At 38.1% G+C, this 16,415-nt stretch overlaps 1 protein-coding gene and 1 pseudogene across 1 annotated transcript in view; one reads left to right on the top strand and one right to left on the bottom strand.

The window, feature by feature from the left end:
* The first annotated feature begins 1,766 nt into the window (after positions 1–1,766).
* LOC149222823 (uncharacterized) lies at positions 1,767–2,348 on the top strand (annotated as a pseudogene).
* A 2,600-nt stretch (positions 2,349–4,948) lies between these two features.
* LOC149222822 (uncharacterized) overlaps positions 4,949–16,415 on the bottom strand; it is a 496,388-nt gene continuing 484,921 nt past the window's right edge. The window contains exons 20-21 of the mRNA XM_089387688.1: positions 5,497–5,583; positions 4,949–5,345 (exon numbers count right to left, since the gene is read on the bottom strand). Coding sequence (XP_089243814.1) covers positions 5,295–5,345; positions 5,497–5,583 — 138 coding nt within the window. The 3' untranslated portion in view covers positions 4,949–5,294. The remainder of the gene's footprint in view (positions 5,346–5,496; positions 5,584–16,415) is intronic.

Raw genomic sequence — 16,415 nt, 5'->3', positions numbered from 1 at the left:
CTTTTACCAATCAATTTCCCAAAACTAACATATGAGAAAAATTTCTATCATATAATTAAATGAGAAAAATTCTCTCTAAAGAAAACAACTTCCTTTTAAAATAATTTAACTTTCTTTCATTCACACGTGGAAGGATTTTTTTTTTTTGCAAGGTTTTAATTTAAAACAATTTTTTTTTGCAAGGTTTTGATTTAAAACAATTTTCTAATGCTTGAAGCCAAAATAAAAAATTTAAAAGTCGAACCTTCCCAGAGTTAATCGCTTCACTCTTAGCCCAGGAAATTTGACATCCAGGCAAGGAAGAACCTTTCCACCAAAATTTCTTCTAAATTTAATATAAAAAATAGAGTAAGTTAATAAATTAATTTGAAAAAGATTAGCCAAAGGAAAAATTAACACAAAGGTCATTTCAGTACAATGAATTTAAATGACAATTATGAAAATATGGAATGTAAGAACATACTCTAAGTGAAGGGAAAGGGGATTATAACAATCAATTGACAGTCACATTAAATCTACTGTTTATTCAATTTTCATTTCCATTTGTTTATATGTCAACCACAATTTGTATTTGTGGTGATAATTTCAGACGAAACTTCTCGATTGCGACTTTCCATCATTGACCAAAGCCTATTCGCATATTTCCACAGTCCAAAATGCATGCCGCATTATTTGATTGGAGTACATTTTGAAAAGAGATGTGATGTATGCATCATCACGAATCCATGAACTCGATTGCAACTCAATTGTGAATATTTTTTTTCGAAAGTTGAGAGTTTAAAATTAAACAATTAATTTCATTCATATTCATTAGATTTTCAAAATATTTTTTTTAATTTTATAATCAAAATAAATCCAAGGCTAGTTAAAAACATGAATATGAAAATTTCCACTTTACTCCTAACAATTCCAAAGCGATCGCCTCTATCTTGAATGGTTCGGGGATCCTCTTCAGGCCATTATTCAGAATCCATCCTCATGACTTTTTTTCAGGATCCTTCTTCAATCTATTAATGGAGAGCTATTTGCTGAAGATCTTCTTAGCTTCGTTTTTATTCTTCTCTTTTCATTTTGCTGGCTCACTTCAGGGTTTCTTCTATTCGGTTACATCTGTCTTTTTCTTTCTATGGGTTCTTATATTATAATCACTCTGTGGATATGTGGATCAATTTTTAGATCTGGCTGTTTTGGGACAATTTCGGCATTATGGGCCATTTAGGTCATTATATTTCCTTAGCTATAATTTCTCGTTATTTCTTCGGACTATATTATTAGTTTCATTTATTTTTCAAGAATTTTTTATCAAAATAAATCCAACGCCAATTAAAAACATGAATATGAAAATTTCCACTCTACTCCTAACAACCCACTCTCCAAAGCGATTGCCGACACGGAATTCTTATTTCAATTAAAAACATGAATATGAACATTTCCACTCTACTCATAGCAAACCACTCTCCAAAGCCACCGTCGGTACATTCTTATTTCTTAATTTTAACTGTGATGAGTTAAATTACATTATAGTGTATAAGATTCGTGAAATTGGAGTGACTCTACCGGCGAGAATATTTGATAACTTGTCATGGTGTCGTGCAATATTTTAACTTTGTTGGGGGCAGGAATAGGCCTTGGGTAAGTGTGCGCAGGGCGACATAAAATCGAAATAAATTAAAATTAGGCGGAGTGGTCCTTTTAATATTTTTATTCCCCAATGCGAGGTTGACCATACGTGTGTGGGCAGAGGCGGATTGGCGCAGATTCGCGAATTGCCACCACACAGTAGTTATCGCATACTTGGTAAAATTTTGTCTTTGCCGTTATATTACTTCGTTGCAGACTCCAAAATGAAGACGGCTGAATTATTTTTTTTTCAAGCCCCAAGTAAAGACGACGGAATTGGAAGATGGGGTCAAAATTCCTCAAAATTCCACATACGTTGGAGCGGAGCGGAGCGGATGTACTGGATGCGTTCCTCCTTGGTAAGGCTTTTGCTGAAGCAGTTAATGAGCGGATAGGAACAATTGTTGGAGAGATTTTGAGGCAGAGCAGCAAAAGCAAACCTTGGACTTTCAAGAAGATGCTGGAAAGGGCTAGAATAGCCAGGGATAAAGTTGCCCGTGAAGGTCTTGGAAAAGAGAACGGGAAGGAGACATCGGCTTCAACCGCAGTGTCAGCAGAATCAAGTCCTGCTTCTGATAGTGCAGCTTCACCAATAGAACATACCCGTCCCAGAATATGAGCCACAAATTTGAGGACGACGATTTCTATTACCACGAAACATAGTGCGATATATTACTATTTCTTCACAAGCAAGTGCGAATCTTAAGCGCTAAGAGAAGATCAGGGTGTGGGGATTGTGAGGGAAACAATTTTTCTAATCGAAGCTAAAGTTTCCTTAAGATAAAATTAATCAGACTTTTAAGGAATTTCATTTTTACTGCAAGTAATGTCCAAGGTTTTCGTACTAGTAGAGGAAATATGCCTGCGTCTAAGAAGAATGCAACTCAAAAACTTCGAGGCAACTTTTACAATACTTTGATTTTGCTTCAAAAATGCATACGGCTCCCCAAATTTATTTAATTCCCTCAAATAAAAATAACTAGGCTAAAAAAAATGTTAATCTTTATGCTTTCGGCTCAATGAAATTATGCCCAAGGTTTCTCAGTGTTATTCATTGTCATAATAGCATCATTAACAACACCTAGTCATTCACATCATTGTTCGTTGTAAGCCCGAAGTAATGAAAGTAGGTAACATAAGGAACACATCCATTATGGCTATCATCATCATAACATCAATGGAAACATACATATCCATCAAAACTATCGACATCGTAACATTAATAGAAAACATACCAATCCATCAAAGCTATCATCATCATGATATCAATAGAGAGCATACATATCCTTTACTTCTATTATCATCATAAATTTAATAGAGAACATGCATAATCATTAATGCTACAATCATAATAATACCAATAGAGAACATGCATAATCATTAATGCTACAATCATCATAATACCAATAGATAACATACATAACCATTAGCGCTATCTTCATCGTAATATCAATGGAGAACACATATAAACATCAAAACTGCTAATAATAGAGTCGTGTCCGGATCCTCAACTTGAGGTCCTCAAAGAATAATGTGTGGGCCTTAGGGCTAAATAAATGTTAAAGTCATATCACTGTCAGTCAACTAGAGCGGGGCACTACATATACGCTATCTTAATGGAGATAAGATGCCCTAGCCGCACTCCAATCTAGGAGCTCAAGTTGTTGTTTAAGAGTGCCCTAATCAGTTGTTAAGGAAGGGCTAATGCTGCCCTATACACAGTCCTAATGGGAGGTAGATCTTGCCTTACCTTAGCCGCAGTAAGGAAGAGTCTTAGCTGCAGGCAAGGGAGAGATTTGGCTGCAGTTAAAGGAGAGATCTAGCAACGTTAAGGAGGAGATATATCCACAGTCTTAAAGGTGCCCTAGCCGCAGTCTAAGGAGGCCTAACGAGTAGAAATTAAAGGTCCTAATCCGCATTCCAACCAAGGATACCTATCCACTATCTTATCTACTATACGCAACCCTAATCAACAGCACAAGGCCTATCACCTATGTGTGTTGTAGGTGACAACATTGAAATATATGTGTTGTTGTCGCATGTTAAATAAAATGGTTACAAGGCATGAGTTAAGGACTGGGAATTCGCTGTCATAAAGAAGAAGCATTGCATTGTAGAAGTCTTCTCTCTAGGCCGAGTTTGTTGGGCAGTAGACCTAGTTTAGGAGTGCAAAGTCAGATCCTTAATCTGAGTTTTGGATGGATAGTTTATGTGGGAAACTATCTTCAACATGACTGTGTTGTCTGTTATCTAGTGAACACATGACAGTGACATCTTTAGTTTGATGTATGGCATTTGAGATATATATACATGCTGTAGTAAATAGAGGACAGTGTTGTGGAAGGTAGTGACAACCTTCCCTTAGAGGACAACTGCAGACAAATCTGCACAGACATTGTGACTGTTAGTTGATTGCCCTTTGGGTTTGTTGAAGGAGTCTAGCTGCTCTGTTAGGCTGTAAGCCATAGCAAGCAGCTAAGACTGGTGAGTGTAAATGATTGCAGAATATGGATGCAGTGATGGATGCAGCATGACGAGTGCAACATTGGGAGCAGATCAATGATGAGAGCAGCACAGTGACAGGTGCAGCAGTATGAAGTGTACAACATGGTCATTAGGTCCAGCATTGTGATGATGGGTGTAGCATGGTGCAGCACGGTGAGGTGCAGTATGATGACGAGATGCATCACGATGATAGGTGAAAGAGTCATCTTGAAGAATCAGTTGAAGCAGCTTGTCTTCAACTGATTTCATGTATAATCTTCTTAGAGATGATCTATGCTCTTATCTAGATAAGTCAAAGTGTTGACTTTTGTTGTAAATGTACTATCTCTCTCTCTCTGTTGAACTATTGAAGACCATATAAGAAGAATTGATCAAGGGTTTCCCCACATTGGGGTTTTTCCTTGGCTAGCGCCACATCTTGTGTCCTCTTGTCTAGGCTTGTCTTCTGCGACTTATGTTTATGTTCTATCTACAGTTTACTTTAATGCTGATGTGATTGCTAATCTGGAAAAGATATTGAGCTAACTGTGAAAAATGAAATAAATTGCTCTAAGCATAGAACATACCTAAACTTAACAGTGTCGTTAGGTAGTCAATTAAATTCAATTACTAAGATAGGGTGGATGGCCTCATGGAATTTGTGTTTATGCTGCTGTCAACACTATATAACATTGCATTGTAGGTATAATGCTTTTCTGTTTATCACCTATTGCAATGTAGTGATTGGAGTCTTAAAGGGTCAAGCCAAAATCATGCAAATTTCATTGCTCATTCATTGTCTTTTCCATGCACCCATCTTGATTAAATGAAAAAAATTGGGAAGTGTCACTGAAAATACAGAAAACTTTTATATAAATATATCAAGATGTTCCAAGTTAACGATGTCTTCTCACACCTTTGAAATTGATTACACCACTGCCAATTTGCAAAGGAACAAGCTTGCCACAATTCATGCTTTTACTACTACTCACACTGTTTTGTGCCACCGTTCCCATTTTAAATGAGTTAGTACTATTACTATGCTGCAATGTACACACTAATAATCTTCAAATGTTAGAAAATAGTGCTCAGAAATAACAGAATAAGCATTCAAGAAATCACTAGTGCTCAACTGCAGGCATTTTACATTCATGCTTCAGTGAATACATGAATAGTTCAAATTTCCACACCTACAACCGTGCAGTTACTTGACTGAAGCTTGGATCTATGCAAACAACCACCTACAGCATTTCCATAGCAAGAAGAATAAGTGCACAAATAATAAATTTCTGTTTGACTTAGTTCAGCACAAATTTCCTGTAGTTGGTAAACAAGAATTTGCCTTCAATTAGATTGAAGTGAATAGAGAATATTCAGAGTATCACTATTTACCTTGCCTATGCTTTGACCAGAGTGGAGATATTCAACTGCATCTGCAACTGACTTCACACCCAAAAACTGCTTTGGATCTAATGCAATCTGATTAGAGCAAAACAATTATGTGAGTTGTATTGGTTATTAAAAAATTTAGCAGAAGTCCTTGGACTGCTGCATACTGCACTGTAATTGAGCATGATTTCTTCTTCGTAGATGCAAAATTGTTAAAATAATACTTGAGAAAGAGGACCATTTGAACAGGTGCATCTTGAAATAACAACCTCATTTCCATAATGTTTAAGACCATCAGCGTATTCTGTAAAAAGCACTACGATCAACAAAGATTTACACTTGACACTAAGGCATTTAAGAATACATTTTGTTCATGAAATAAACTTCAACCATAGATTTCCTAAATTACCCCTTGATATGAACAAATGCAATTAGAAATTTTGAATGGATGTCCTTTCCGACAGAGGTGATGTAAACAATATGTTAGAAATCTATATACATGTAATGTCCCCATTTTCAGCTTCCCATATGATGCAGTTAGGATTAATGTCCAAAATGTGTGACAGTTAGGTCACAGGAGCAAGATTACACCATCAATGGGCCTGAAGGATTTTTGGAGGATTTTTATGGGGTCTGACCAAGTTTGCTTGGCATATTTCATCATTAGGGTCAGTTCTGCATAGTTTGTTTTTCGTTCCGTTGCATTCTGATAATTCCCGTAAAATGGGCTTATAATCAACATATCTCAATTAAAAACATTAAAGGTGTTACTGGGAGCAAATTATTTGAAGGAACACCTTAGTGTAATAGCTCATTAGAACCAGAATGAAGAGATCTAAAGGATGGGATGATGAAAAGTGACTTTTAGTGGCTGGAGAGATCATATAGGCAGATTTACCATTTTCCTAGATTAAAACTTAAAAGTTAAAAGTGACTTCATTTGGTCAATTAAATAAAAAGGGGAAAAGGCTTCATTGAAGAAAAAAGGTCAAAAAGTGGACAAGTGATTTAAAATGTCACTTAAATAAAATATGGAGGAGAATATTATAGAATGGAAATAAAATAATAAAATAAAGTGCTTCTAGAAGGGTGGAGAGAAATTGTAATATTCCAAATTGAAATTTACAGCGAATAATAGACACATGAGCTAGACTATAGCAAATAATTTTTTCTACACATGCACCAGTCAATGAAACACAAGAAATAGGGTGAATAAATGAGCCATTTTATTAATGCGAATGACTGAGTACATCAGATGATAAGAAAGATAGAACCTAGGCTTGCTACTGCAAGCTACGCAAAACTCAGGTGAGAGTACAATTCCCAAGTGTCAAAGAAGTTTCCACCAAAACTGTATCTTGCCCAGAAAATGATGTTGTGTAACAAACAAGGTTCATATACTCAGAGGAATGCTTTGATACCAATGTAACGAACAAAGTTCGTATACCTGCAATAATCTTCAGAATACTTCAAAGACAAAGGCATCCAATGTAGAACAAGTAATTATATATTGAATATTATATAAAGAATTGATGTGATGATTACAATGAGGGTGAGGGCTTGCTTATATACCCTAGGCAAGTACCTCTTTACAAATGGTTATTTCCTTAGGGACATACCTCTTTATTTACTAGTTATTAGCTAATTAATCATTATTTATTATTATCATTGTTTACATTATTTTTATTATTTTATATATATATTATTCATAGCATTGTCTTCCTCTTCAAAACGGTTGTCCTCAAAGCTTACTGATGAAAAGGCTTGATCTCTTTTTCGGTTTTAAATGTCATCTTGTCTCGGAATTGCCAACTTCGTTGATACAAGATTATATGATCCTTTGAGTGATAAATAAAATTGTTGAACTGAGAAAGGATTAGACCATCCTAAATCAATCTTCTGAGGAACTTTGCAATTACTTGATAGTTGAGATAAATTGTTATCGTCAGCCTAGATTGTGCTGAAATCATTCTTGGGAACATAAATTTTTTGTTTATGTTTTGAGTCGTACAGATACGCGAACTATTTGAGTTGTCTACTCTTGTGATTCAAATGTCGATAAGGAATTCTTTTGGCTTGACTTCCTCTTATCAAGTGGCAATTTTTTGCTTTACTTCCGACACTGATGTTGTTGAGTTGGTTACAAAATCTTCACTTGAAATTTTCATTGTTTGAACTGCAACATCTGAATATGTTTTTCCTTCAACTAGTTTGATATTTTCTTGAGTTGTAATTGATTGGATTGGTGTTCGTATTTTTTTCTTCAACTTGGACTGAAGACTTCTACACTTCTTTCTTGATAAATTCTTCTAATTTGTTATTCAATGATTTTTTAAGTTTCTTAATTTGAGTGAGTAGACTTTGATTATGATTTTTGAGCCGTAAAAGTTCCTCATTTTCTGAGTCTACTTTATTTTGACATTCAAACTTATCATCTTTTAAACACTTAATTTGTTCTAATAATTTTTTATTAAGGTTCTTTAAGCGTAAATTTTCCTCTTCTTTAGTTGATAAACTTTCATTGAGCTTCTTGTCGGAACTTTCCTTTTCTTGTTCTAAATTGTGCTTTTTAGTTTTAAATTTTTTGACTTGTGTAAGTAGTTTTTGGATATGATCTTTTAAACGAGAATTCTCTTCGTTTTTATTGGATATGACCTCCTCAAGCTCTTTTTGCTTCTCCGGTATTGTGTTTTGATTCTTTTGAGGTATTAATTTTGTAATATCTTTAAAGTCTTCTGAAGAAGGCATTATCGATTCCGACTTCATTGTCATGTCTCAGAATGTGATCATCCTTCCCTTATGAGAAAACGTCAATTTTTTTCTCTATGTTTAACATGAGAGTACCCAATTCTTTAAACCAACGTTGACCAAGAATTATGTCAACCTTTCTGTCATATATGGTTACAACACAAAATTGAGATACGTACTCAAAATGATCCACTGTCACTTGTAAATCATTAATTTCATATTTTTTACAAAAGAATCTTTTGTTTCACCTACATTGGCATCTAAGATTAATAGCTGATTCGCCAAATTTACATTAATGTAATTTTCGTGGTTGCTTGTACTGATAACGATATTAACATTTTTCCCTAGGATGTTCCCTTTTAATGCAATTATTCTGTAATCTATGATCGAAAAACCTTTATAGGAAAATCTTCCTTCCTTTATTTTCGAATTAGACTCCATTTTTTGTTTGTCGCGTTGAAGTTAGGGTTTTTAAAGTAACCCCCTTTTTTTATAAACCTTCAAAACTTAATTTTTTTCCTTTTAATATAATTTGATCCCCTTTTTTGTACTTTATACTTTACGTTGACCTTTTCCTCAATGTATTTTTTTATTTTTTTAAATACCCCTTTCCCTTTTTATTTGATAGTCTCCTTTATATATACATCAATATATTGACTTTGTGATTCTTAATATGCTAACTTTGAATTAATAAGAGTAGAACCATCACGATTTATGGTGATTGTACGATGGAAAAGATTTTAAGCGGTTGTCGGGCAGAATTATTTAGATATGTGGACAGAATCATGGTGGGTAAATCATATGGACAGTTGACAAATAACTATTATAGGTTGAGGTGGGCGGCTCTGAAATAGATGGACAGACGAGTAGGGGCTACGTCTGTCAGCTACGTCTGTCAGCTGTGTGAAAATTCCTATACTCAAGGAACCCCTACCGCAGCAAAACTGAATTTACTTCTCCTACTTGATTTTAATATACATTATCAAGTTATTTTCTGAAAAATACTGAAGTAAATTACTTTTGCAGCCTACACCAATTTAATTTGATTACATGAAACAAGAAACTGAGCAAAGAACAAGATACATAGGACACCGTTATTTTTGGACAAAATTGTCCCCAGAAAACCCAATGCGGGAAATCCGGTGCAGCAACTCTGAGAGTTTTATAGTATTAAGCAGCAGTTCTAAATACAATGCTGGATGCCCTCTTGGCAATCCAGTTACAGAGAAAAATGTAATGGCGTAAAACTGAGTGAGATTACCTCACTTCACCCGGCAGTTTCCAGTTGATCCGGTAGCAAAACTGGCAAACCCACGACTATATTTGCACCGGACCTGCGTAGGCCCTGCGTTAGCCTCAGAGGCTCTGCGTCAGCCCTGTGCTGTCTCTTTTACCTCTCGGAGCTTTTACGTCAACCTCTCTTGTCTGTTCTCGCAGCTCCCCGACAGTTCTGGATTTCTGCGTGAAGGCAACTTCCCTTCTGTGCTGGCCCTTCTGGCTCTGCGTCAAGCCTGCGTGGCCCTAGACTGGCCCAGCGTCAACCCCTTTAGGTGTTGCGCTGCCTCCACTGGTGGCTCTCCGCCTCTCTTCCTAGTATTCTCGAACTATCCTTGCCCCTCTATTGCAGAATGATCACATACTTCGAATTTCTCAGCTTCCAAGCCCCAAAAATTTCGAATTACAGATCAATTCGTTCTCTCGGTGTGTTCCTAAATGAACCCCAAGCCTCCTTATACTTTTCTTGTTGAGACTTCAACGACCGAGACTAAGTGTCTAATCAATGGCTAAGATTAAAAACTTCACTTGATCTGCTTTCTAGAACATTCTCATCCATATTTTGGTTAATACCCATTAATACTTTAATTTTCCTAAGTTTAGACTTAGGAACACCATTAAAAATATTAATTATTTTAATAAAATACAAGCCAAGTGGAATTTCACCAAACGGTTTCTGGGTTCTTTAGAACTCATGTGCCTTAGCCTCTCTACCAATTTTCATGCTAGAGCACATCTGATGCTACCAAAAAACTCACAGGCAGGATGATTGCGGTGACTGAGTAGGCAACAAAAAAATGGAGATGGAGGACTATGTGGCGGGAGTTGGATAGAATTACAACACAAAAAGCACACTAACGGAGGTTGGAAGGCGACAGAGTTGACCCTGCTCGCTGTAGGATTAGTAGTTGTGTCGAACGATGATGGTTGTGGTGAACACTGTTGTGTTGTTCGACGAGAGAAGTGGCAATCCGACAAATGAGGAAATGGCTGGCTGCAGTGGTGGAGACGTGTATTGGTTTGACGGAAGTTTAGGCAGCGGTGTGTCAATGGCAACATGGGGAGACAGTGGACTGAAGACCGACACCTGGGTTAGACGGGACTACATACGACAAGAGAACTTTTATTTTATATTTTTATTTTAAATAAAAGTTTATTTTTCTTTTTAATATATATATATATATATATATTTTTGTTAATATATATTCTTTTTTTTTAACTTGATTGATTTTTTTTAATAATATCTTTTTTTGATTTTTTTTTAATAGCATATATATATATATATATTATGATTTTCTTTTAACCTCTTTTTTTTTTTATTTAATCTTTTTTTTAATAATTTTTTTTTCTATTCTTTTAATTATAAATGTGTATATACTCTTCTATATTTTAATATATGATTTTTTTTAATAATTTTTTTAAATATTTATATTTTATTTTTGTTGTTAATTTTTTTTTTTCAATAGCCAAAGGCCTAACGGTGAATGGAGAATCTTCAGAAACTTGTGTAGCGAAACACTTGGATTGCAACGACAACAACGTTGACGAAGATTTGATGGTCAAAGACCAGATCAAACTAGTTCTTTGCAACAGTTGAGTGGCTAGAGGATCGAATAGCTTTGATACCAATGTAATGAACAAGGTTCGTATACTCAGAGGAATGCTCTAATACCGATGTAACAAACAAGGTTCGTATACTCAAAGGAATGCTCTGATACCAATGTAATGAACAAAGTTCGTACACCTGCAATAATTTTCAGAATACTTCAAAAAGAAAGACATCCATTGTAGGACAAGTAATTATATATTGAATATTATGTAAAGAATTGATGTGATTATTACAATGAGGGTGAGGGATTTCTTACATACCCTAGGCAGGTACCTCTTCACTAACGGTTATGTCCTTAGGGACAGTCCTCTTCATTAACTAGTTACTAGCTAATTAATCATTATTTATTATTATTGTTGTTTACATTATTTATAGTATTTTATATATATTTTATTCATAACATGCTAGCTGTTGAATGGAATTGGAATATTTGCCCTAAAGAGTGCCCAGAACGAGCTGCAACTCTATGGGCGACCTCCTCACTAGATACCCATCAAAACCCAAAAATATCTCATGGACACAAGTGGTAGAATGGCTCGCCCCTAATAACTGCGCTTTGCCCTAGAAACACTATTGCCACTGCTGGAATGGAGATGATATTTTGGCCCTCAAATTTTCCTAGAAAATTTTGCAAAATTGATTAGAGAATCTTCTCACCAAACCAACAAAAACTCCAAAAGGGTATGGGTTCACTCTAACATGTCCCAGTGACCACCAAGAAGTGTGTGGTCTCTAGCTGGTTAGCAGACTATGTTGTAGAGAAGAACTGTTGTAAAAACACCCAATACTACTGCTGGAAAGTGCTCCTCTAATTCCACCGCAAATAACTCCCCCAAACCTCCTTATTCCTCCTTGTCCAACCCCCACAACCTCTAGTTCTCTATGCTTGCGCAGTGAATAACTAGTGACCCCTGCACAAGTCTTGGAATAGGTAAACTCGACCCTCCAAAATGCAGCAATCTCACACCTACAAAATCACCAGGCAAAACTTGTCCTCATCAAAGGTAAATCTTTGCAATTTCTCTTGTTTATACTCCACTGTTGCCGACTTTTTTCAACCCCCAATGAATTTCCTTTTGCGCTCTTAGAGAAATTTGCACTCACTGAAGGGTGTAATATTCCTAGGGAAAATTTACAGTAAATATTCAAAGCAAATAGAGACAAAAAGCCATAAAACAGTGAACACACAATCAGACCATGAATTGCACCAAAAAACTATGTTGCTGAGCTCTTTTATTGATAAATAAAGGGTGTACAATATGGTGCTGGAAGGAATGCACCTGGGCTTTCTCAAGGCAAGCTAGCAAAGCCCCAAATGATAGATAAGTCACCCCTCTCCAATCTGCTCCTGCGGTGTTGTAGCTCTACGTTGAAGATGCCCAAGAATACGATGTTGGTTGAATAAAACTGTTGCTAGGGTCCTTTCCGGTGCTCAAAAAATTGTGGGAAATTAATGTCGACCTCTCCACCAAATACCCAAAATAACCCACAAAGGATTTGGCCAATGATTGACTTCGAAAACTCGACACTATTTCCCCTCAATGGCACAACCACTGGGTTATTTGACCCACCTGTAAATCCTGCTGCAAATGGCCTCCAAAATAGCAGCAATACTTACCAAAATACTTTTCCGGCCTTCTCTCCAAGTTTCAGCCTCAACCACAACTCACTCTTCCACCTTTCGGAGTGCCTCCACCATGAACTGCGCAATCCCTGCACTATTGTAGCTCACTGTCTCCCTGAAATTGGACCTCCTGCTGCTGGAATGAAATGACAAAGGTAGAACTTCCTCCTTGGGATGGCACTCGAAGTCCACCGAAGCAAGGGTTGAGATCTCCGCTTGGAGACACTCGTGTGCTAAATAACACTTGTAGACTTGGCTTCAGCTCAAGCGTGCTCTTGTCGAAAGACAATTTTGCAAATGATGAATGAATGAGCAATTGAGTGTCTCTTCCTCCTTTTGTCACAATGCCTCCAAAATGCCCATGTGAGCACAACTCAAACTTCCCACACCAAATCTGTTGCAATGAGAGCGTACTCCTCATGTGGGCCGAAATTCTCATGAGGTGGCCCCTATGCTCCACTAAGGCCACAATATTTCCTCCAGCTCTAGTTTTTTTGTGTGCTCTAAGCCAAAAAAATCGTGTGTGGACCTCTAAAGCCACATTTCCTAAGTGCAACTGTGTAATATAGCAAAAATGATCAAAATTGATATTTCACTTAGCAAAATGCTAAGTGGGAATATCACAGTCCTCCTTGCCAAAACGTTGCTTGTCCTCAAGCAACTGCAATGAAGGATGCTGAAGTATCTGCTCCCCCTCCCAGGTGGCATCCTCATCTGGCAGATTCCTCCATCTGATCAAAATCTCCTTGATGACCCGGTTTCTCAAGTGCCTCTCCCGGGTATCCAAAATGATCTCTAGTTCCAACACTAAATGCCCCTCATCGTCCATAGGAGGTAGTTTTGTAGCTGTTGTAACCTGCTGTCCCAACGCCTTTTTCAGGCAAGACACATGAAAGATGTTGTGCACCTGACTCCCCAAGGGTAGCTCCAGCTCATATGCTACCTCCCCAACCCTTTGAGTGACACGATACGGTCCATAGAAGCGGGATTTGAGCTTCTCGGCCCCCTTATATTTGAGCGAAGAGTGTTGATACGGTTGAAGCCTCAAGAAGACTAAGTCCCCTACTTCGAACCCTGTTTGTGTGGAAATTTATGAATCTACACATCATAAATATTGCTGCAATCTCCAGTTTATCATCTCCTACTTGTTCTTTACATTCAACAAGTCATTTAATTATTTACACAACGATGAAAACACTATTGCAGACTACACATACATACAAATCATGAACTGAAATAGAATGAGACAATCATACAAGGGACACTGTTATTTTTGGACAATCGTCCCCGGAAAAAACCAATACGGGAAAACCGGGCAGGATATAGAGGATTTGTATTATTAAGCAAATTTCTGAATGCAACTAGGGTGCCAATTTCGGCTTACCCAATAGAGAATAAACCTGGCAGAAGTACCTCTATCTGGAAACAAATATTTTGGCGAATCCAAAACTGGATAATCAAACCCCACAGATGACAATGTTGTCCCCAGTGCTCGACAATGATAGTTTCTTCAAGCTCTGCGTTGGAACTGCGTCACCCTCTCAGTGAGCCTCCCTTTCTCAGAAGTCGATATGCTGAACTACTGCTCTCTCTACCCCACAAAAAGACCCAGTGCTGCCTATAAGGGACTACGTCAGCCCTTCAAGCTTCTGCGTCACTCTCTCTGGAGTTGTGTTGCCTCTCCTAGTGCTACTCCGCCTCTCTGATATGTATTCTTGGCCTTGCACTGAAGTCCATTTGCCGAACTGCTCCTCTCACTACAACTTAGATCACTAGTTCGATTTTCTCAACAAACCTTGCCCTAGAAAAATCGAACTCTTTGAACTCTCCAAGGTATTTGCAACTGACCCTCAAGCTTCCTCTTATACTTTTTCTGCTGATGAATCAACGTCCGAGATTAAGTCCCTAATCAACGGCTAAGATTAAAACAGACTTAATCCTTGTCACTTAGAAGTTTCTCACCCATATTCTTATTAATACCCATTAATGTTTTTATTTTCCTAAGTTTAGACTTAAGAACCCACTAAAAATATTAATTATTTTAATAACTTCTCATCCGGGTGGAATTTCTCAAAACAATTTTTGGGTTCTGGAGAACTCATGTGTTCTAGCACCTCCACAAAATTTTGGAGCTAGAGCACGTCTGATGCTACCCAAAATCAATACTCCCTCTTAGCGAGGAATGTGCTTTAGTAACACTTCTCAACAGAAGTACTACATTGATCCACTGCATCGGTCCTCTGTGCTGTTGATGCTTGGCCTGCTACCCTTCATCCACTGCATTGTTGCTTCCTGTACTGCTTCCCATGACTCTGCCACTATCACTGCTACATCTGTACTGTAGCTCCCTCTCAACATGCTGCATCATGCTGCCCAAAGCACTGCCACTACTAACTGTTGCACTGCAACTCAGTTGCTGAGAAATAAGCAACTGAAAACTCACCCAAACACTGACATTCTGATCAGTATGGATGCCTCATGATGCTGAAGCTACCTCTTTGCTAATCTATGCTCACCCTCTGCTGCAAACTGCTCTATGCCTCTTGCACTGCTACAACATCCATTGTGTTGCCTCAGACTTTGGCACTCTAGCTCTACGACTGTCGCTCCATCACACCTCGCTCCAACCGACACTCGTCATTTTACTGCTGCCGTTAAGGGCTCCCGTAGCCGTATGTGATCCAAGAGTATGGGCACCTCAAGGATCCTACCCAGTCATGTAGTCCTCTCAACTACAACTCCATGTCGCCCCACCTCTTCTCTTGAGGCGCATGAGCACTCATGGCACAATCGCCATCCTCGTCTTCCTTGTCAACTTTCACTGGAGTAGCCTTTGAGTCAGAAGCCTCCCCCTTGCGCTTCTTTCGGGGGCACTGAGTGGCATAATGTCCTAGTTCCCCACAATTGAAGCATCTGACCTTGGTTATGTCCTTCTTTCTCTTCTGTTGCCCTTGCTATCCCGATGATGTGAGAGCTACATCCTCCTCCTCTTCCTTCTTGACCCGGGCTCCCTTACTGCTACCCCCCACCTTGGTTAACCTCCTGATCTTATCGAAGAGCTGCCCACATCTCCTCACAATTGGGGAGAGTCGCTTTGGCCAAGATACTTTGGACAAATGTCTCCAAGTCCTCGATGACTGCATTCAAGGCAGTCGTGACAATGGACTCAGGATCTGGTGCAGACCCCACAGAAGTCAACTAGTCTCGAATCCGTTGTAGCCTGAGAAGGAAGGGATCAATCTTCTCTCCTTTCTGCATTTGGTACTGTCTAAGCTGATTTTCTAATAGCATCTTTCGTTGGACGGATGAGCCTTGGTACAAGGTGGTCAGCGCCTCCCACATCTCCCTTGTTGTTTCCTTCTCAGCAATATGTGTTACTACATGATCTTTGACCCTGTCTAGGATCATGCACTTAGCATTAGCCTGGGCCTCCTCGTACTTCTTCATTGGATCAACGTCGATCGGCTAAACAACTACCTTCAAAGCATAGTCCTTGAGGTGATGTTTGTCTAGGATTTCCAGGAACCTGGCCTTCCAGATGGAAAAATTGGATGCTCCATCCAATCTATCATGATCGCTCAACCCATTCATTGCCATCTCTGCTCCAAAATAGGACTAGTTCTCTTCTCCCTCTCCTGCTCTCAATCTAGCAAGACTTGGAACTAG

The sequence above is a fragment of the Pinus tabuliformis genome, chromosome Q, assembly GCF_031772625.1.
Source record: "Pinus tabuliformis cultivar Carrire ecotype Pingquan chromosome Q, CPIR1, whole genome shotgun sequence".
Lineage (NCBI taxonomy): Eukaryota > Viridiplantae > Streptophyta > Pinopsida > Pinales > Pinaceae > Pinus > Pinus tabuliformis.
This window is presented reverse-complemented; position numbering and strand designations above follow the sequence as displayed.